This window comes from Zootoca vivipara, chromosome 2 (genome assembly GCF_965207765.1).
Source record: "Zootoca vivipara chromosome 2, rZooViv2.hap1.1, whole genome shotgun sequence".
Classification (NCBI taxonomy): Eukaryota; Metazoa; Chordata; class Lepidosauria; order Squamata; family Lacertidae; genus Zootoca; species Zootoca vivipara.
In genome coordinates, this window is record NC_142584.1 from 80,108,213 (window position 1) to 80,122,511 (window position 14,299).

The 14,299-nt window shown below is 43.9% G+C and overlaps 2 protein-coding genes across 10 annotated transcripts in view; one reads left to right on the top strand and one right to left on the bottom strand.

Moving 5' to 3' along the window:
* CCDC66 (coiled-coil domain containing 66) overlaps positions 1-14,299 on the top strand; it is a 41,218-nt gene that overhangs the window by 24,075 nt on the left and 2,844 nt on the right. For 4 of the 6 annotated variants that reach the window (XM_035106356.3, XM_035106358.3, XM_035106357.3 and 1 more), the window contains exons 17-18: positions 848-1,122; positions 1,516-1,637. The exons of the other annotated variants lie outside the window; for them this stretch is intronic. In XM_035106356.3, coding sequence (XP_034962247.2) covers positions 848-1,122; positions 1,516-1,637 — 397 coding nt within the window. The remainder of the gene's footprint in view (positions 1-847; positions 1,123-1,515; positions 1,638-14,299) is intronic. 6 annotated transcript variants of the gene reach the window in all.
* TASOR (transcription activation suppressor) overlaps positions 1-14,299 on the bottom strand; it is a 71,785-nt gene that overhangs the window by 3,140 nt on the left and 54,346 nt on the right. For 3 of the 4 annotated variants that reach the window (XR_015948241.1, XR_015948242.1, XR_004692009.3), the window contains one exon: positions 1,059-1,125. The gene's annotated coding sequence lies outside the window, so the exon portion shown is untranslated. Of the gene's footprint in view, positions 1-1,058; positions 1,126-2,388; positions 2,461-14,299 lie in introns of all 4 variants that reach the window. The other variant, XR_015948240.1, reaches the window with a different exon arrangement.

Sequence of the window (14,299 nt, forward strand, 5' to 3'; positions counted from 1 at the left end):
AATGGCTGTGAGAGCAGCTTGGCTCATGTAGCCCAGGCTGGCTCAGCCCTGCCCTCAGAATGCTGCGTTTTGGAGTTCTCTGCCAGACTCTGCTGGTGGGGATACTACACTTTTGGTGGTAGGAGGGGGGCGTTCCTGTGCTGGTTGGAGGGAGGCCGAGTTATCAGAAACAAGCAGAGGATTGGCTCCACACAATCCAACACCCCCTCCCCCAAGTACAAGGGGATTTGGACTGCAGTCCAAGTTCCCTTGACCTATTAAAAACAATGTCCCAAAGGAAACTTTTGCTTGTTAATAGTATGCCACATGATCTGTTCCTATCTCACTGGTGTCTCCCATATTTCATACGGTTGTACAGCAGCTCTCGCTTCATGGCTACTGATTCACCTTCCTATATGCAGCAACTATAAACATGTTTCTCCACCTTATTTTACTGAATCTCTAGAAGCAACTGATGGAACTCTTTAATGGACTGGTGTTCTAGCAAATCTGGCTGAACATCACCTATTCAGGGTTGTTGTGGGGATAAAATGGGGATTATATATATGCCACCATATTAACTCCTTGGAGGAAAAGCAGGATATATTTGTATTAAGTAAAAATACTGGGTTTAGGTATTATTGCCCACGTGGTTAAGTTAAGGATTTAAGGGAGGGAATAAAGCTTTAAAAGGTCTTGGCTCAGGTGTACAATTAGCAACTCAGTTGTTTTGCTGAAGAATTCAACAAACAAGAAAAAAATAAGAATTCAGAACCTCCCATATGCACAACTTAATATTAACACTTTTTTAAAAAAGCTATTCGCTTGTGAAACAGGTCTGAAGGTTGTTGTTGTTGTTTTAAAACAGATCTGACTCGCCACCCGTTCCAGCAGTTAAAAACAGATTGCCACAGCAAATAAAGACTCCTGATTTCGAAGCTCATAATAGCAATGACGGAAGAGAGAAAAGTACCTATACAGATAAGCATCAGAGTGAAACAGCACCTCAAAGTGCTGAAACTGAAAGGCCACCTTCTTCTCACTTTGTTCCTTACGTGCGAACAAATGAAGTGTATTACCTTGATCCAGATGCACCCATGACCAGGCCTTCAACACATGATCCACAATATCAGCAGCCAAACGGTACTACAAAACAAAGTTAAAGAAATGCCTTTGATTAATGAATAGTATACCATTGCACAGAACTTAATTTTTTTTCAAAGAAGCCTTTGTTCTAATGAATAGCTTCTAGTACAAAACTGCAAAATAAAGTATCAATCCAATATAACATCTAAAATGTTTGTCTAATAATAAATATATCATGATGTACCAATGAATTCAAAATACACTAGAATATTTTAATTTCAAAATGTTGATGGAAAATGTCTTCTTTTAGAAGCTTATATACATACTGCATTCTTTCCAGGTCCATTTGAAGTTAGAACCATCTTTAAACACTGAAAATACTAATCTTGCATAATACTAAAAAAAGTAAGACTTTTCAGTACAGTTAATCTCATCTATATTTACTTTTAGATGCTTGCCATACACCACGACAGATTTTTAGCTCCGATCACATAAGGGATCCACTTTTTAATCCTAATGTGGTGAGAGACAGACAGCAGGCCATACTCAAAGGACTTTCAGAACTACGACAGGTACTGTATTAGCTGGATTGATAATTTAGTTTGATTGGTATTCCATCTTTCATAAAGGAACAATTCTTTTCTGATCCGAACTTCTTAGCATCTGGTTGTCTTCACATTCTATTTGTATCCTCTTGGGAGGGAATTCTAATTTAATTGGGCCTATCTTATGGATTAATGGGTATATGTTTCCTTTACTTTTTATTGTGTTTATTTTAAACAGTACTACCAATATTTATTAATCGGAACCTATCTAAAATCTAATTAATGGGCAATAAAATATGTCAGGTGTTGATCAGCTCTCATGGGCATGCACGTTATTTTCTCATTCTATTGTAACTTTATGCGTACACACAAGAGCCTGTCTACATATTGCACAGAATTGGCTATGTACCATATCTTTCCACAGGTGGATAGATGATGAAATATTTTTGACATTGAGGAGGGTTTATAAAAAAATTAGCTTCCCCAGAAACTGCAATTGAAAGTGGGTACAGTCCAGATATTTCCAGCACCTCATTCTGTGTAATATGTAGATTTGGCTTTGAGAACTTTCCAAAATTCTTGTATCCAATTTATTTTTCAGTTGGACATTTGACATGATTATGAAATATACTGTTTCAGACACCCTAAACTTTACTTTGAAGAAAACATACCTTTGTTGCTTAAATAGTAAATGAACAGGGTAGAAAGAAATTATTATTATTATTATTATTATTATTATTATTATTATTATTATTAAATGAATGACAATGAAACTTACTTTGGTATTAGTTTGCTTGCAGCATCAGTAAATTAGTGGATGACTAATAACTGGCAATCTGCATGTTGGCTGCTGTACGAGAGGGAATGTAAAATTATGCTGTGTGTATAAATTGCTCTTTAAAAAAGATTTATGTAGGTACATCTTTTCCATCAACATTTTGATTAATGCACAGCTGACAATTGAGTTGAATGTTTTCTTCCTCTCAGTCACATTATTCTAAAATCACTTTACTTACTTGATTTAGACCAGGGGTTGTCAACCTGGTCCCTACCGTCCACTAGTGGGGGTTTCAGAATTCTAGGTGGGCGGTAGGGGGTTCTACGGCACAAGCTGAATCCTCCTTCCATCCAGCACTGGTGGGTGGTAAGGAAATTTTACCACCAAGAAGGATGCATTAGTGGGCGGTAGGTATAAAAATGTTGACTACCCCTGATTTAGACCCTACCTTTCAGTCCAAGGTCCCGAAGTCATTTATGAGGATTGTTTTGTCAAAGGTCCATACATTTGAAAGGACATGTGAAAAGTTTTTAATTTCCTTCTGAATTCACCGTTTAGTATTCTGATGTGACTACTACACAGCCCTCCTCTGTATATTTTAGATTTATATCCTGCCTTTTGACCAGAATGCCCAAAGTAGCTTGTAACATCCATAAAATGCAATTGTTACAAAACATTCTGATTTAAAATACCATAAAACAAATGGAATGGGGGTGAACTCCTTAGAAATACTGAATCCATTACATCAATGGATTGGATCCAGAGATCCCCCATCTTGAAATGGGCATGCAGGAACTTAGATCCAGTGGAGGGGGCTTTTGGTGATGCCCCCTTTCCTGAAAATCTGCCCCAGTAGGTTGGGGGATCCTCCGGGACAATGTGGCAGATGGCATGAGGACTGCTGGGGGAAGGAGGAACCAATGAATAACACCTTCCACTTTTGCCTACCGGAGCATTCAGTTAGTGGAGTTCCGCCAAGAACATGCCTGGATCCAACTTTATGATTCTGTATTGCATTTATACTTTGATATATGCATCATAGGCTGGAGCAATTTGCCCAGTTCTGATACAATTCTGAATCCCATATAGCATAATTACTAGAGGTGACCATAAAAAGGTCATTGGACACACTGTTGTAATTTTATTTATTATTTGGATTTATATCCCACACCTCACCCCCATGGTCATAGGGATGGTTACATCAGTAGAGGTAAAAACAAATTAAAAACAATATATAAACATTAAATATTGAGAACCAACACACACACGCACACACATAGTCTGTAAGACAAAGGAGTTGTGGAAGTTTTAGAGTTAAAATCTCTGTTTGTTCAATGAATGAAAACAGTGGTTCCATAATTTTGCATTAATTTCCCGTCCATCAATAGAGAGTGGCTGCATATGCCTGTTTTGTTAGTGTTCTTGAGTAATGAAAAGAAATGTATATAGGAAGAAATATTATCCATCTTCTTTAACCATCATGAATCTTGCTTCCATGAGCCCCACTTCCTTAGTTTCATGGTTTACATACAACAGTATTCAAGTTTCAGGAAAAAATTCCTTTCTCTCCTGGTGGTGCAAAAATTGCAGGGCACCTTTTCCTCAGTGGAGTCTTCAATCAGGTTTTTTCTCTGAGACTCAAATATTCCAACCTCATGTGGCGGTTCTGATTGCTCTAATACAGGGGTTTCCACACTGGTCCACAGACCTGGGTGTCCCGGAACAGAGATGCAAGCAGGGTTCCCCTAGGTGGGAGGAAGATCACTCAATACATTACTGAAGCTACAAAATTGCTTCCGTGCCCTCATCTCAGACACAGATTCTTGGCCAGAGGAGCAAGTACAGTAGTTGCAGACCTCAGAACACACCAAGGTGACAGTGGAAGGGACAGGGTACAGAATGATTCCTGCAGCTCCCCAGAGAATCAAGAGACTGGTGGTGACATGTGACTACTTATGAAGGGGCACAGAGGCAGCAGTGTTCAGAGGAATGACTGTTTCAGTTGTCTCTACACAAATACATAGAGTATGAGAAACAAGCAAGAAGAACTTGATCTCTGAATACAGGATGGCAAATACGACCTAATAGGCATTACTGACACTTGGTGGAATGAAACTCATGACTGGAACATAGGAATTGGGTGCAACCTGCAAAAAAAGGTGATCAAACAGGAAGGGAGTGGTAGTATTATATATATATAAAGGATGGGTACACTTGTGAAGAAATATGTGACGAAGTATGGAAGGCAGATTGAGAGTATATGGATTGTAGGAGAGGGAAACAATAGTAATCTTACTATAAACCTCCAACCCACACTGAGGACCTGGATGATGCCTTCCTAGAGCAGATTAACAAACATTCAAAAAAGGAGAGATTTAGTAGCCATGGGAGACTACAACTACCCCAATATATCTGACAAGAATATAAGGCCCAACAAATTCCTCAGTTGTCTTGCTGTCAGTTTCATTTCCCAGAAGGTGGAAGAAGCAACAAGGGGGTTCTCTTGGACCTAGTCCTCACCAACAGGGAGGAACCGATTCATTATACACAATCAAGGGAAAGCTGAGTGTGGTCAAACATGCACTCTGGACTTCAAGAATGCTGGTTTCAACAAGCTTAAGGAACTCGGTCCAGTATACCTGAAGGAGCGTCTCCCCCATTTTTCTGCCCGGACACTGAGGTCCAGCGCCGAGGGCCTTCTTGGTAGTGGCACCCGCCCTGTGGAACGCCCTCCCATCAGATGTCAAAGAAATAAACAACTACCTGACATTTAGAAGACATCTGAAGGCAGCCCTGTTTAGGGAAGTTTTTTATGTTTAATAGATAGTTGTATTTTAATATCCTGTTGGAAGCCGCCCAAAGTGGCTGGGGAAACCCAGCCAGATGGGTGGGGTATAAATAAATTATTATTATTATTATTATTATTATTAATTACTACTACTACTGGAAGAAGTCCCATGATCAGAAATGTTCAAAGAGAAGGGAGTCCAAGATGGATGGGAGCTTCCTAAAGGTGAAATACTGAAGGCACAAAGGCAGACAATTCCAACAAGAAAAGTGGGAGACAACTAAAGAAACTGGTGTGGCTGCTTGAGGAACTTGCAGATGAGCTGGGATGTAAGAAGTGAATTTATATGAAATGGAAGAAAGGAGAAATCATGAAGGAAAAGTGTACATGAGTAGCCAACAGTTGCAGGGTGAAAGCCAAAGCTCAGAATGACCTCAGCTTGCGAGAGGGGTTAAAAATAATTTTTTAAGGTTTATGCGGCTATGTTTGAAGCAAGAGGAAGAACAAGCAAGTAGTAGATCCTGTGCAGGGAGAAGACAGAGAAATGCTATTGGGTAACAGAGAGGAGGAGTAACTAACTGCTCAACACCTACTTTGCCTCTCTTCATCCAAAAGGAAAGCAGTGCCCAACCTGGTGACAACAGAATAAATGATACAAGGAGGGAGCTGCAGCCCAATATAGGAAAAGAGGTGGTAAGGGAACACCTAGATACTTTAAATGAATTCACATTTCCAGGGTCTGAGCTGCACCCAAGGATACTAAAGGAGCTTGCAATCTCAGTCTATAATCTTTGAGAATTATTGGCGAACAAGTAAGGTCTCTGTGGACTGGCAGTGGGAAAAGGTTGTCCCTATCTTCAAAGGGGGGAGAAGACCCAGGTAACTGTCGACCAGTCAGATTGACATTGATACCAGGAAAGATCCTAGAACAGACCATTAAATATTCGATCTGTGAGCACTTAGGAAAGGATGCTGTGATACCAAGACCCAGCATGGGTTTCTCAAAAACAAGTCATGCCAGATGAAACTCATTTGGTGGATCTGGGGAATGCTGTGGATCTTGACTTCAGGAAGGCTTGTGACAGAGTCCTGAATGATATTCTTGCAGAGAATCTGGTAAAATGTGAACTGGACAAGATAACTTAGGTGGATTTGTAGCTGGTTGGCTGACCAAACCCCAAAGTGCTCACTAATGGTTCCTCCTCATTCTGGAAAAAGTGGCACGTAGGGTGCCAGACGGTTCTGTCCTGGGACCGTTGTTGTTCAACATCTTTGGAAACTACTTTGATGAAGGTATTGAGGGGTGCTCATCTAATTTCCAAAGTGGAAGAAGAAGCCACTGAAGACAGAATCTGGATTCAAGATGACCTTAACAGATTGAGAACTGGGCCCCACTAACAAACTGAATTTCAATAGGGACAAATGTAAAGTTCTGTACTTAAGGCAGGAAGAACCAGCTGCACAAATAAAAGATGGAGGGACATCTGGCTTGCCAGTAGTACATGTGAAAAGGATCTAGGGATCTTAGTAGGCCACAAGCTTAGCATGAGTCAACAGTGTGATGCAGCAGGGGTGGGGAAGCTAATGCTATATTCTAGGCTGCATCAACAGAAATATAGTATCCAGATCAAGGAAAGTAATAGCCCTGCTCTATTCTACCTTGATCAGACCGCACTGGGAGTAATATGTCACAGTTCTGGGCAGCACAATTTAAGAAGGATATTACCAAACTGGAACATGTGCAGAGGAGGGCAACCAAGATGATCAAGGGTCTGGAAACCAAGCTTTATGGGGAATGGTTGAGGTGGTTGGGTATGTTTAGCCTGGAAAAGGAGATACGATAGCCATCTTCAAATATCCAAAGGAGAATGGAGCAAGCTTGTTTTCTCCTGCTCTGGAGGGAAGGATCCAAATCAACAGATTCACGTTACAACACAGGGGATTCTGACTAAACATAGGAAGAGCTTTCTGGTGGCAAACTCTATTGTTCTCCCTAACAGTAATAGAATAATTGAATCTTAGAGTTAGAAGGGACCCAAAGGTCATCCAGTCCAACCACCAGCAATGTCAAGTCTTCCTTGTGCATTATTATTATTTTTATGCTATCAAATACAAAGGCTATTTACCTTTTTGCTGTTTTGTATCCCTGACCTCATTCATCTTTCCTAGTGCCATTTAGCAACATGCCATTCATGCTTGTCTTCTTCTGTCTCAAGTATGGATACCTAAGCCAGACAAATGTCCACCTCTACACAAAAAGAGCACAGCAGAGAAAAAGTGCCGCATGGGTAAAATGTTTCTAGAATAAAATGAATCTCTTTCACTGATTTGGCACTTTCATATGAGGAGAGCAGTACAGACATGATTATCTTTCCACTGCTTCAAAGCACTTGGGTTCAGAAGTTACTCTAGAGGCAATAGTTACACATTTGGTCACTTTGTCTAGTTCAGGCATCCCCAAACTGCGGCCCTCCAGATGTTTTGGCCTACAACTCCCATGATTCCTAGCTAGCAGGACCAGTGGTCAGGGAAGATGGGAATCGTAGTCCAAAACATCTGGAGGGCTGAAGTTTGGGGGTGCCTGGTCTAGTTCCTCATCTTGTGGTAGAAAGAGCCTCACTATTATGGCAACTCTCACTTCTATACTGTAATAGAGTTAGAGCTGTAGGAGATGCTTGAATATAGTAGGAATAAATAACTAGATTGAGTTGGGAGTTCAAGACATTTTGCTTCCTCTGAGAATGAAGATGATGAGTCCGTCAGTTCCATATACAGAAGCTCCCTGGCCTGACAGTTAGGTTTTTACATCAGCACTTGCAATGGGACATCTTCCATTACCTCTGAGGGCAGCAGGCTAGCTTAGGGGGCACACAACAGACCACAGAGTGCACATAGCTCTGTTCTCCAGCACCACCTTCCATAAGAAGAGCCTGCTGGATCAGGCCACTGGCCCATCTGGTCCAGCATCCTGTTCTCACTGTGGCCAACCAGATGCCTATGGGGAACTCGCTAGCTGAAGATGAACACTCTGCTCTTCCAAGATTTCCAACAGAAGCATTGCTGCCTCCAGTAGTGGAGGCAGAGCATGGCCATCATGGCTAGTAGTGACTGATAGCCTTCTCCGTGAATTTGTCAAATCCTCTGTAAAAGCCATCTACGTTGGTGGCTATCAGTTCATCCTGCGGGAGCAAGTTCTGAAGTAGTACTTTCTTTTATCTACCCTGAATTTTCCAACATTTCGCTTTGAGGTGCACGAGTTCTTTTGTTATGAGGGAGAAAAACTTGTTTATATTGAACTGCATTTCCTATTTCACCACCATTCAGTTGGGAGAGGAAGCTCTTTATACAAATCTTTTAACAAATCTGAATAATTTAGTGTCATCAGCAAACTTGGCCCACCTCACTGCTCTCCCCTAACTCTAGATCAGGGTCCACAAACTATGGCCCGGGGGCCGGATGCAGCCCAATTGCCTTCTAAATCCGGCCTGCAGATGGTCCGGGAATCAGCATTTTTTTACATGAGTAGAATGTGTCCTTTTATTTAAAATGCATCTCTGGGTTATTTGTGGGGCATAGGAATTCTTTTTTTTTCTTCAAAATATTGTCCCACAAGGTCTGAGGGAAAGTTTGCTGACCCCTGCTCTAGATTGTTTATGAACAAGTTATAAAGCATAGGTCCCAATACTGAACCTTGCCCACCGATTCCTATTCATTGCTTCCCAAAACTTAATTTCTTATCCTCAAGAGGACCTCTCCTCTTATTCCTTGATTTAGAAGCATACTTGGCAGTCTTTGTTGAAGTACTTTGTTGAAAGCTTTTTGAAAGTCCAAGTACAGTGTCAACTGGACCACCTTTATCTACATGCTTGTGGACACTCTGAAAGAACTCTAATAAGTTCATGAGACAGCTATGCTTCAGTGAGGCTTGTTCTGCTATATGGCTGGTTATTTTATCTTTAACAATACCAGTTTTCCAGAACAGACATTAGGTTAACTGGCCTTCCATTCCCAGGACCACCGCTCCCCAGGATCCATTTTTTAAAACTGGTGTTACACTTGCTACTTTCCAGTCCACAGATACAGAGGCTGATCCAAGGGACAATTTACATATTTTTGTTAGACCACCAGCAATTTCACATTTGCTCTCGGGGTGGATGCCATGCGGACCCAGCAATTTTGTTAGTTTTTATTTTGTCTATTAGGCCGAGCACTAGCTGCCTTAGTTCCTCAGATGCACCTCCTGCAAGGTTAGTTTGGGCACTGGGATCTGCCCTTCATGTTCTGTCATGAAGACAGATGCAAAGAATTCATTCAGCAATCTACTTATCTTCCTTTAGCATTCATTTGACTCCTTTGTCATTTTCCTCGACTGTTTCCTGTTATTTAAAGAACTTACTGTTGTTGGTTTTAACGTTCTTAGCAATATGTTCCTCAAATTCTTTTTTAAAAAACCACCCCTTCCTGTGTGCTTGCACTTTTATTTGTGCCAAAGTTTCGTGTTCCTTTTTGTTCTCTTCAGTTAGGTATAGAAGACTTCAGGGTTGTTGTTTTTACAGAAGTCTTCTTGCTTCTAAGAGCCAGCCATGTAGGTAGAAGTCAATTGTTCTGAAACCTCTTATTTCCTGATTCAGTGTTTTGCTTTGCTGCTTTTTTTGGGGGGGGGGGATCTAGTTCATGTTCTTTCAAATTTCACTGTTATTAGTTACCTTGTGGAGGTAGCATAACTTGATGTTAATAATGTGTTAATTGCCTTCACATCAGTGCAACTTATTGCATAACCATCTATGAACAGCAGTATATACTTCTGTAAGGATTCTTCCAGAGTATTTCCTCTGCTCTCCACATGTTTTAAGGGTAGAAATTATAGGGTAGAAATTATATATTGGCCCTCTTTCCTACAGTGCTGTGGCACTATAAGAAGAAAATAGGGCAGGAGGTAGGATAGCACTTTGCTTACATTTTAACAGTAGGTAAAATAGGTTGTAGTCAACATACCGTAGCAGTAGCACGTGACTAAGGTAAATGTTCCATCAGTGCAACTTTCATCATGGAATGTTCTCTCCCTCTCCAGACGCACTACCGAAATCTACTATGGGTGTTCCCTCAAGCAGATTTGGAGATGGTGTGAGGCACATATTGGGGGAAGACAGGGAAATCATAATAACTGAAAGAATATAAAACTGAAGCAACTTATTTCATATTAAGAGCTAATGTACCCTTGAATTTATTTCCTAGTGAATTTTATATTTTAGTAATGTAATCAAGAGCATCAGAAAAAAGGTTCTGACAATAAGAGCTGCTCGACAGTGGAACAGTATCCTTTAGGAGGTGGTGGACTCTCCTTGGGAGTTTTAAAGATTCCTGCATTGCAAGGAGTTGGAGTAGATGACCCTCAGGGTCTCTTCCAACTGGTTGACATGAAAGACCCAATGGAAAGTGTATGCCTAATACAGGTTTGGCAAGCAGTATGCAGCTGGCATGTGGGTTCTCTTCAGAATTTCCATGATGGTTCATTTCAAGATAAAATTGATTGCAGCTTTTCTTAAACAAGGTTGTGTGTGAGTTAGCTAAGAACTTAAGATTTTGTTGGATTTTTTCCTTAGTTGATAGACTAAGTACAATGCAGCAAAGAGTTTGAGGGACTTAATTTCTAAGTGGGAAGAATGCCAGTAGTTAGGTCTGAAACAAAGATTAAAGGTTATGCATTGTATTCTTTAACAGAGCTACAAATCTTATTGGTCCTTCAGAAGGTACTAGTTTTCATACTTTGCTGTGACCTTTAGTTCTTCAAAGAGTAATTACAACAATATTCAGTATATTTCTAGATTGTTTAATCATGTTGTAGAATATCTTAACTGTCAATTTTATCGTCTATTGTAAAATATTTCAATGTATTTATAGTATAACTATCAATTTTGTACTTATAGCAAACCCTACTTAATTATTTTCTCCTAGCTGTATTTATAATATAGGTGATAAATATACGGTGCTAATTACGGAAGTATGTAATTAGAATTTCTTAACCCAATTTACAAATTGGATTGTCAGAATGGTAAAGGCATTTGGACTAAGACAATTAAAAAAACAAGGATAAGCCTTATCACACTAAAACTAATGGTGTGGATTTTATTATTTTATATTTTTGTACACCACTTCAAGGCTTCTGTAAGAGAGAGGGCTTGCAGAGAGCAGCCCACTCTGCTTACTTCCATCAGATGGGAGAGCAGCAGCAAGTCTGGGAGTTTAAATCAGGAACAGGAAGGGTTAAGACGGGTCCAGGGCTCTGCAGAGTCCTGGTGGCTCAGCTCCAGGTTGGTAGCAGGGAAGCAGAGGAGGAGCTAGCTTCAGCAGGGGCTGGGAAGGAGGTAGACCGGCACCTCAGGAGCCTGGTTTGGGACCACGGAGGACCCATAGAGCAAGGAGGAGGGGCGTTTGGATGCCCAGTCTTAAAAGGGGGGTCAGAGCCCACGAGACGCCATTGTGGGCTTCTGCCCCATGCAGAGCAGACATGATTTGAGACATCTCACCACTGTATATAGCATGCACAATAAAACTATGAAAATCCAGAGGATGTGTGGAGTGCTTACTCGGGAGTAGCCAACACCCATCTGTGACAGCAAGCCCACAATCTTTTATGGCTACCCCGAGGGGAGAGAGCTGCAAACCTGGCAGCAGGCATGGAATTGGCAGCATCTGAAACGGAAAGGAGAGGTGCCCAGGAAGGATTGGCATGCATGAGAGGAGCAGCAGAGAGCAAGCTGCAGCCAGCACCCTGCAACTATGGAACAGCTCAAAGACAAGGTAGGCGCCCAATCACAGGGGAAGCCAGGCTTAGTGAACCGAGCAGCTCTGAACACAGCCAGGCCAGAGGAGCGGAGGCTGGACAAGCAGAGAGGACACTCGCGAGGGCTGATGAGCAGGGTGCCATCACGGGCCAGCACTTTGAAGGGCGACCCCCAGCACGAGCTGGCTCTGAGGCTGAGAGACATGGTGCCATGAAAGCGCAGGAGGGAGTGCAAGGCGATTCCGGACAGAAGGGACAGACAGAGGGGAAAGGCGGCCACCCCAAGTCCCCACACAGTCCTGGTGAGGCAGCTGCAGCCCAGCACAGACCACTCCCACCAGACGTGATGCAGAGGGATAAAGCCCGCGCGCGGGTGCTTTCAAACGCTGACGCGGGAAAACAGAAAGAAGAGAAAGGCGGGGGATGGCTCCTTTGCAATGCGTCCAGCCACTGGGTGGAACACTGCCCCCAGAGGAAGGAATGGCGAGAGCAGGCAGGCACAAAGATGGAAGAGCTCAGCATGCAAACTGGAGCGTGGGGAAACGAGCCAGCCTGGCTGCCAGATCAGGAGGGGAGTGGCCAGGCGGAGGAAGAGCAACAGAGCCCTCCTGGAACACCCCACAGCACGGCAAAGTGATGGAAGTAAGTCTGCAGCTGCCAAGAGGCCAGACCCAGGAGACAGTCGGGCTTCTCTGCAGGGGCAGCAGCAATGATTTCCTATCGGTGGACTTTGCTAGGCAGAATCAGATTCCCCTTTTCCCAAGGAAGCTTCCCATGAGCGTCTCGGCCATAGACGGCAGGGAATTGCAGGAGGGTGAGGTCACGCAACAGACCCCCTCTCTGAAGAGGACAGTGAATAGGCACTCAGAAGTGCTAGCTTTTGACTTAATTGACCATGACCCTGTGGGCAGCCAGTGCCAGGGAGATTTCACCTTCGGAGATGCAGATGGCAGGGAAGGAGGAGAACACCGAGAGCACACAGCCACTGTGGCCATCGTGGAAATGGAAGAAGGAGAATCCTCAGGATCGCACCACATCAGCTCCCCAGGTGGATGGAACGACGCAGAGGCGGGGATGCAGGAAGAGAAACTGAGCCAACTCACCAAAGAGGACACTTTTACCCAGAACATACGGAGGGACTTGAGGGAGGGAGAGGGGGCAGGGGAAGGGCTTGCAGAGAAAGAGGGGTTACTCTTTAGCAATGATGCCCGGTATAAGCCCCAGGACTCCCTCAGAGGGAAGATTCTCAGGCAATATCATGACAACCCCACGGAGGGGCATGCAGTACATGTCTTCACGAGGCTCACACCCAGTAAGGCCAGTCTTGGGCGAAACCCCAGAGCCTTCCCAGAGCAGGGGGAGGGGGAGATTGGGGGACCACCTATTGAGGCATGGGGTGAGAGGAGGGAGACTGTACACCAACAACTGGGTGGAGACGTGGCAAGGGGCAATGAGGCTTACAAGGAGGGGGCAGACCATCACAGGGGACTGGAGAAGGTCTTCCACGGAGGGGACAGGGTCTGGCTGTGGTCAGAAGGCCTTCCCATGGGGGGAAGGGGGAAGAAGCTGGCACCCAGAAGGCTGGGGCCCTTCAAGGTTCTGACACAGATCAACCCTGTCACCTTCAGGGGGGAAGTACCTACAGCGAGGAAGGTCCATCCCGTGGGTCAAAGGTCTTTGCTCTCGCACTTTAGGGAAAGCCCAAGGTTCAGAGGACGTGACACACATCTAACACAAGACGCTGACAGGAGGGAGGGGGAGGAAATCACACAAAAGACAATAGACAGAAGGGTGGAGGGAGAAGGCAGCCAAGAGGTTCCAGAAAGAAAGGAAGAGGAGGAGGTCTACAGTGCCACAGCGAGCCCGGGCTCCCGAAGGGGGGAGGGGGGGTTAAAATGTCTGATGGCCAGGCAGGACACTCCTGCTTCCCAAAACGCGGAGGCACCTATGCACACCATGCAAGGGGAGGGCCGCACACTGGAACTGCACGCTCCTTTCTCCCACAGACCCAAACCACCACACGTCAGTAGCACAGGGGACACAGAGGGGGAGGGCGATCCCAGGTGGGGAGCTTGGGAGACGCAGACCCAAGGAGCCCTCCGGGAATCGGAAGCAATTGTCCAGAGGGAGGAGGAGGATGACAACGGAGGGAACTACACGGACCAGCCACCCAGCACCAACTGGGAACAGGATTTTACACACACTACAGCAGAGGAGGAAGACCTGTCAGGCTTCCAGCCCTCTCTACAGACATCAGACCAGGCAACCCAGGCCTCAGAAAGGGGCGAGGGGGGAGCCTGGAGGGGGAGTGGATGTAAGAGAGAGGGCTTGCAGAGAGC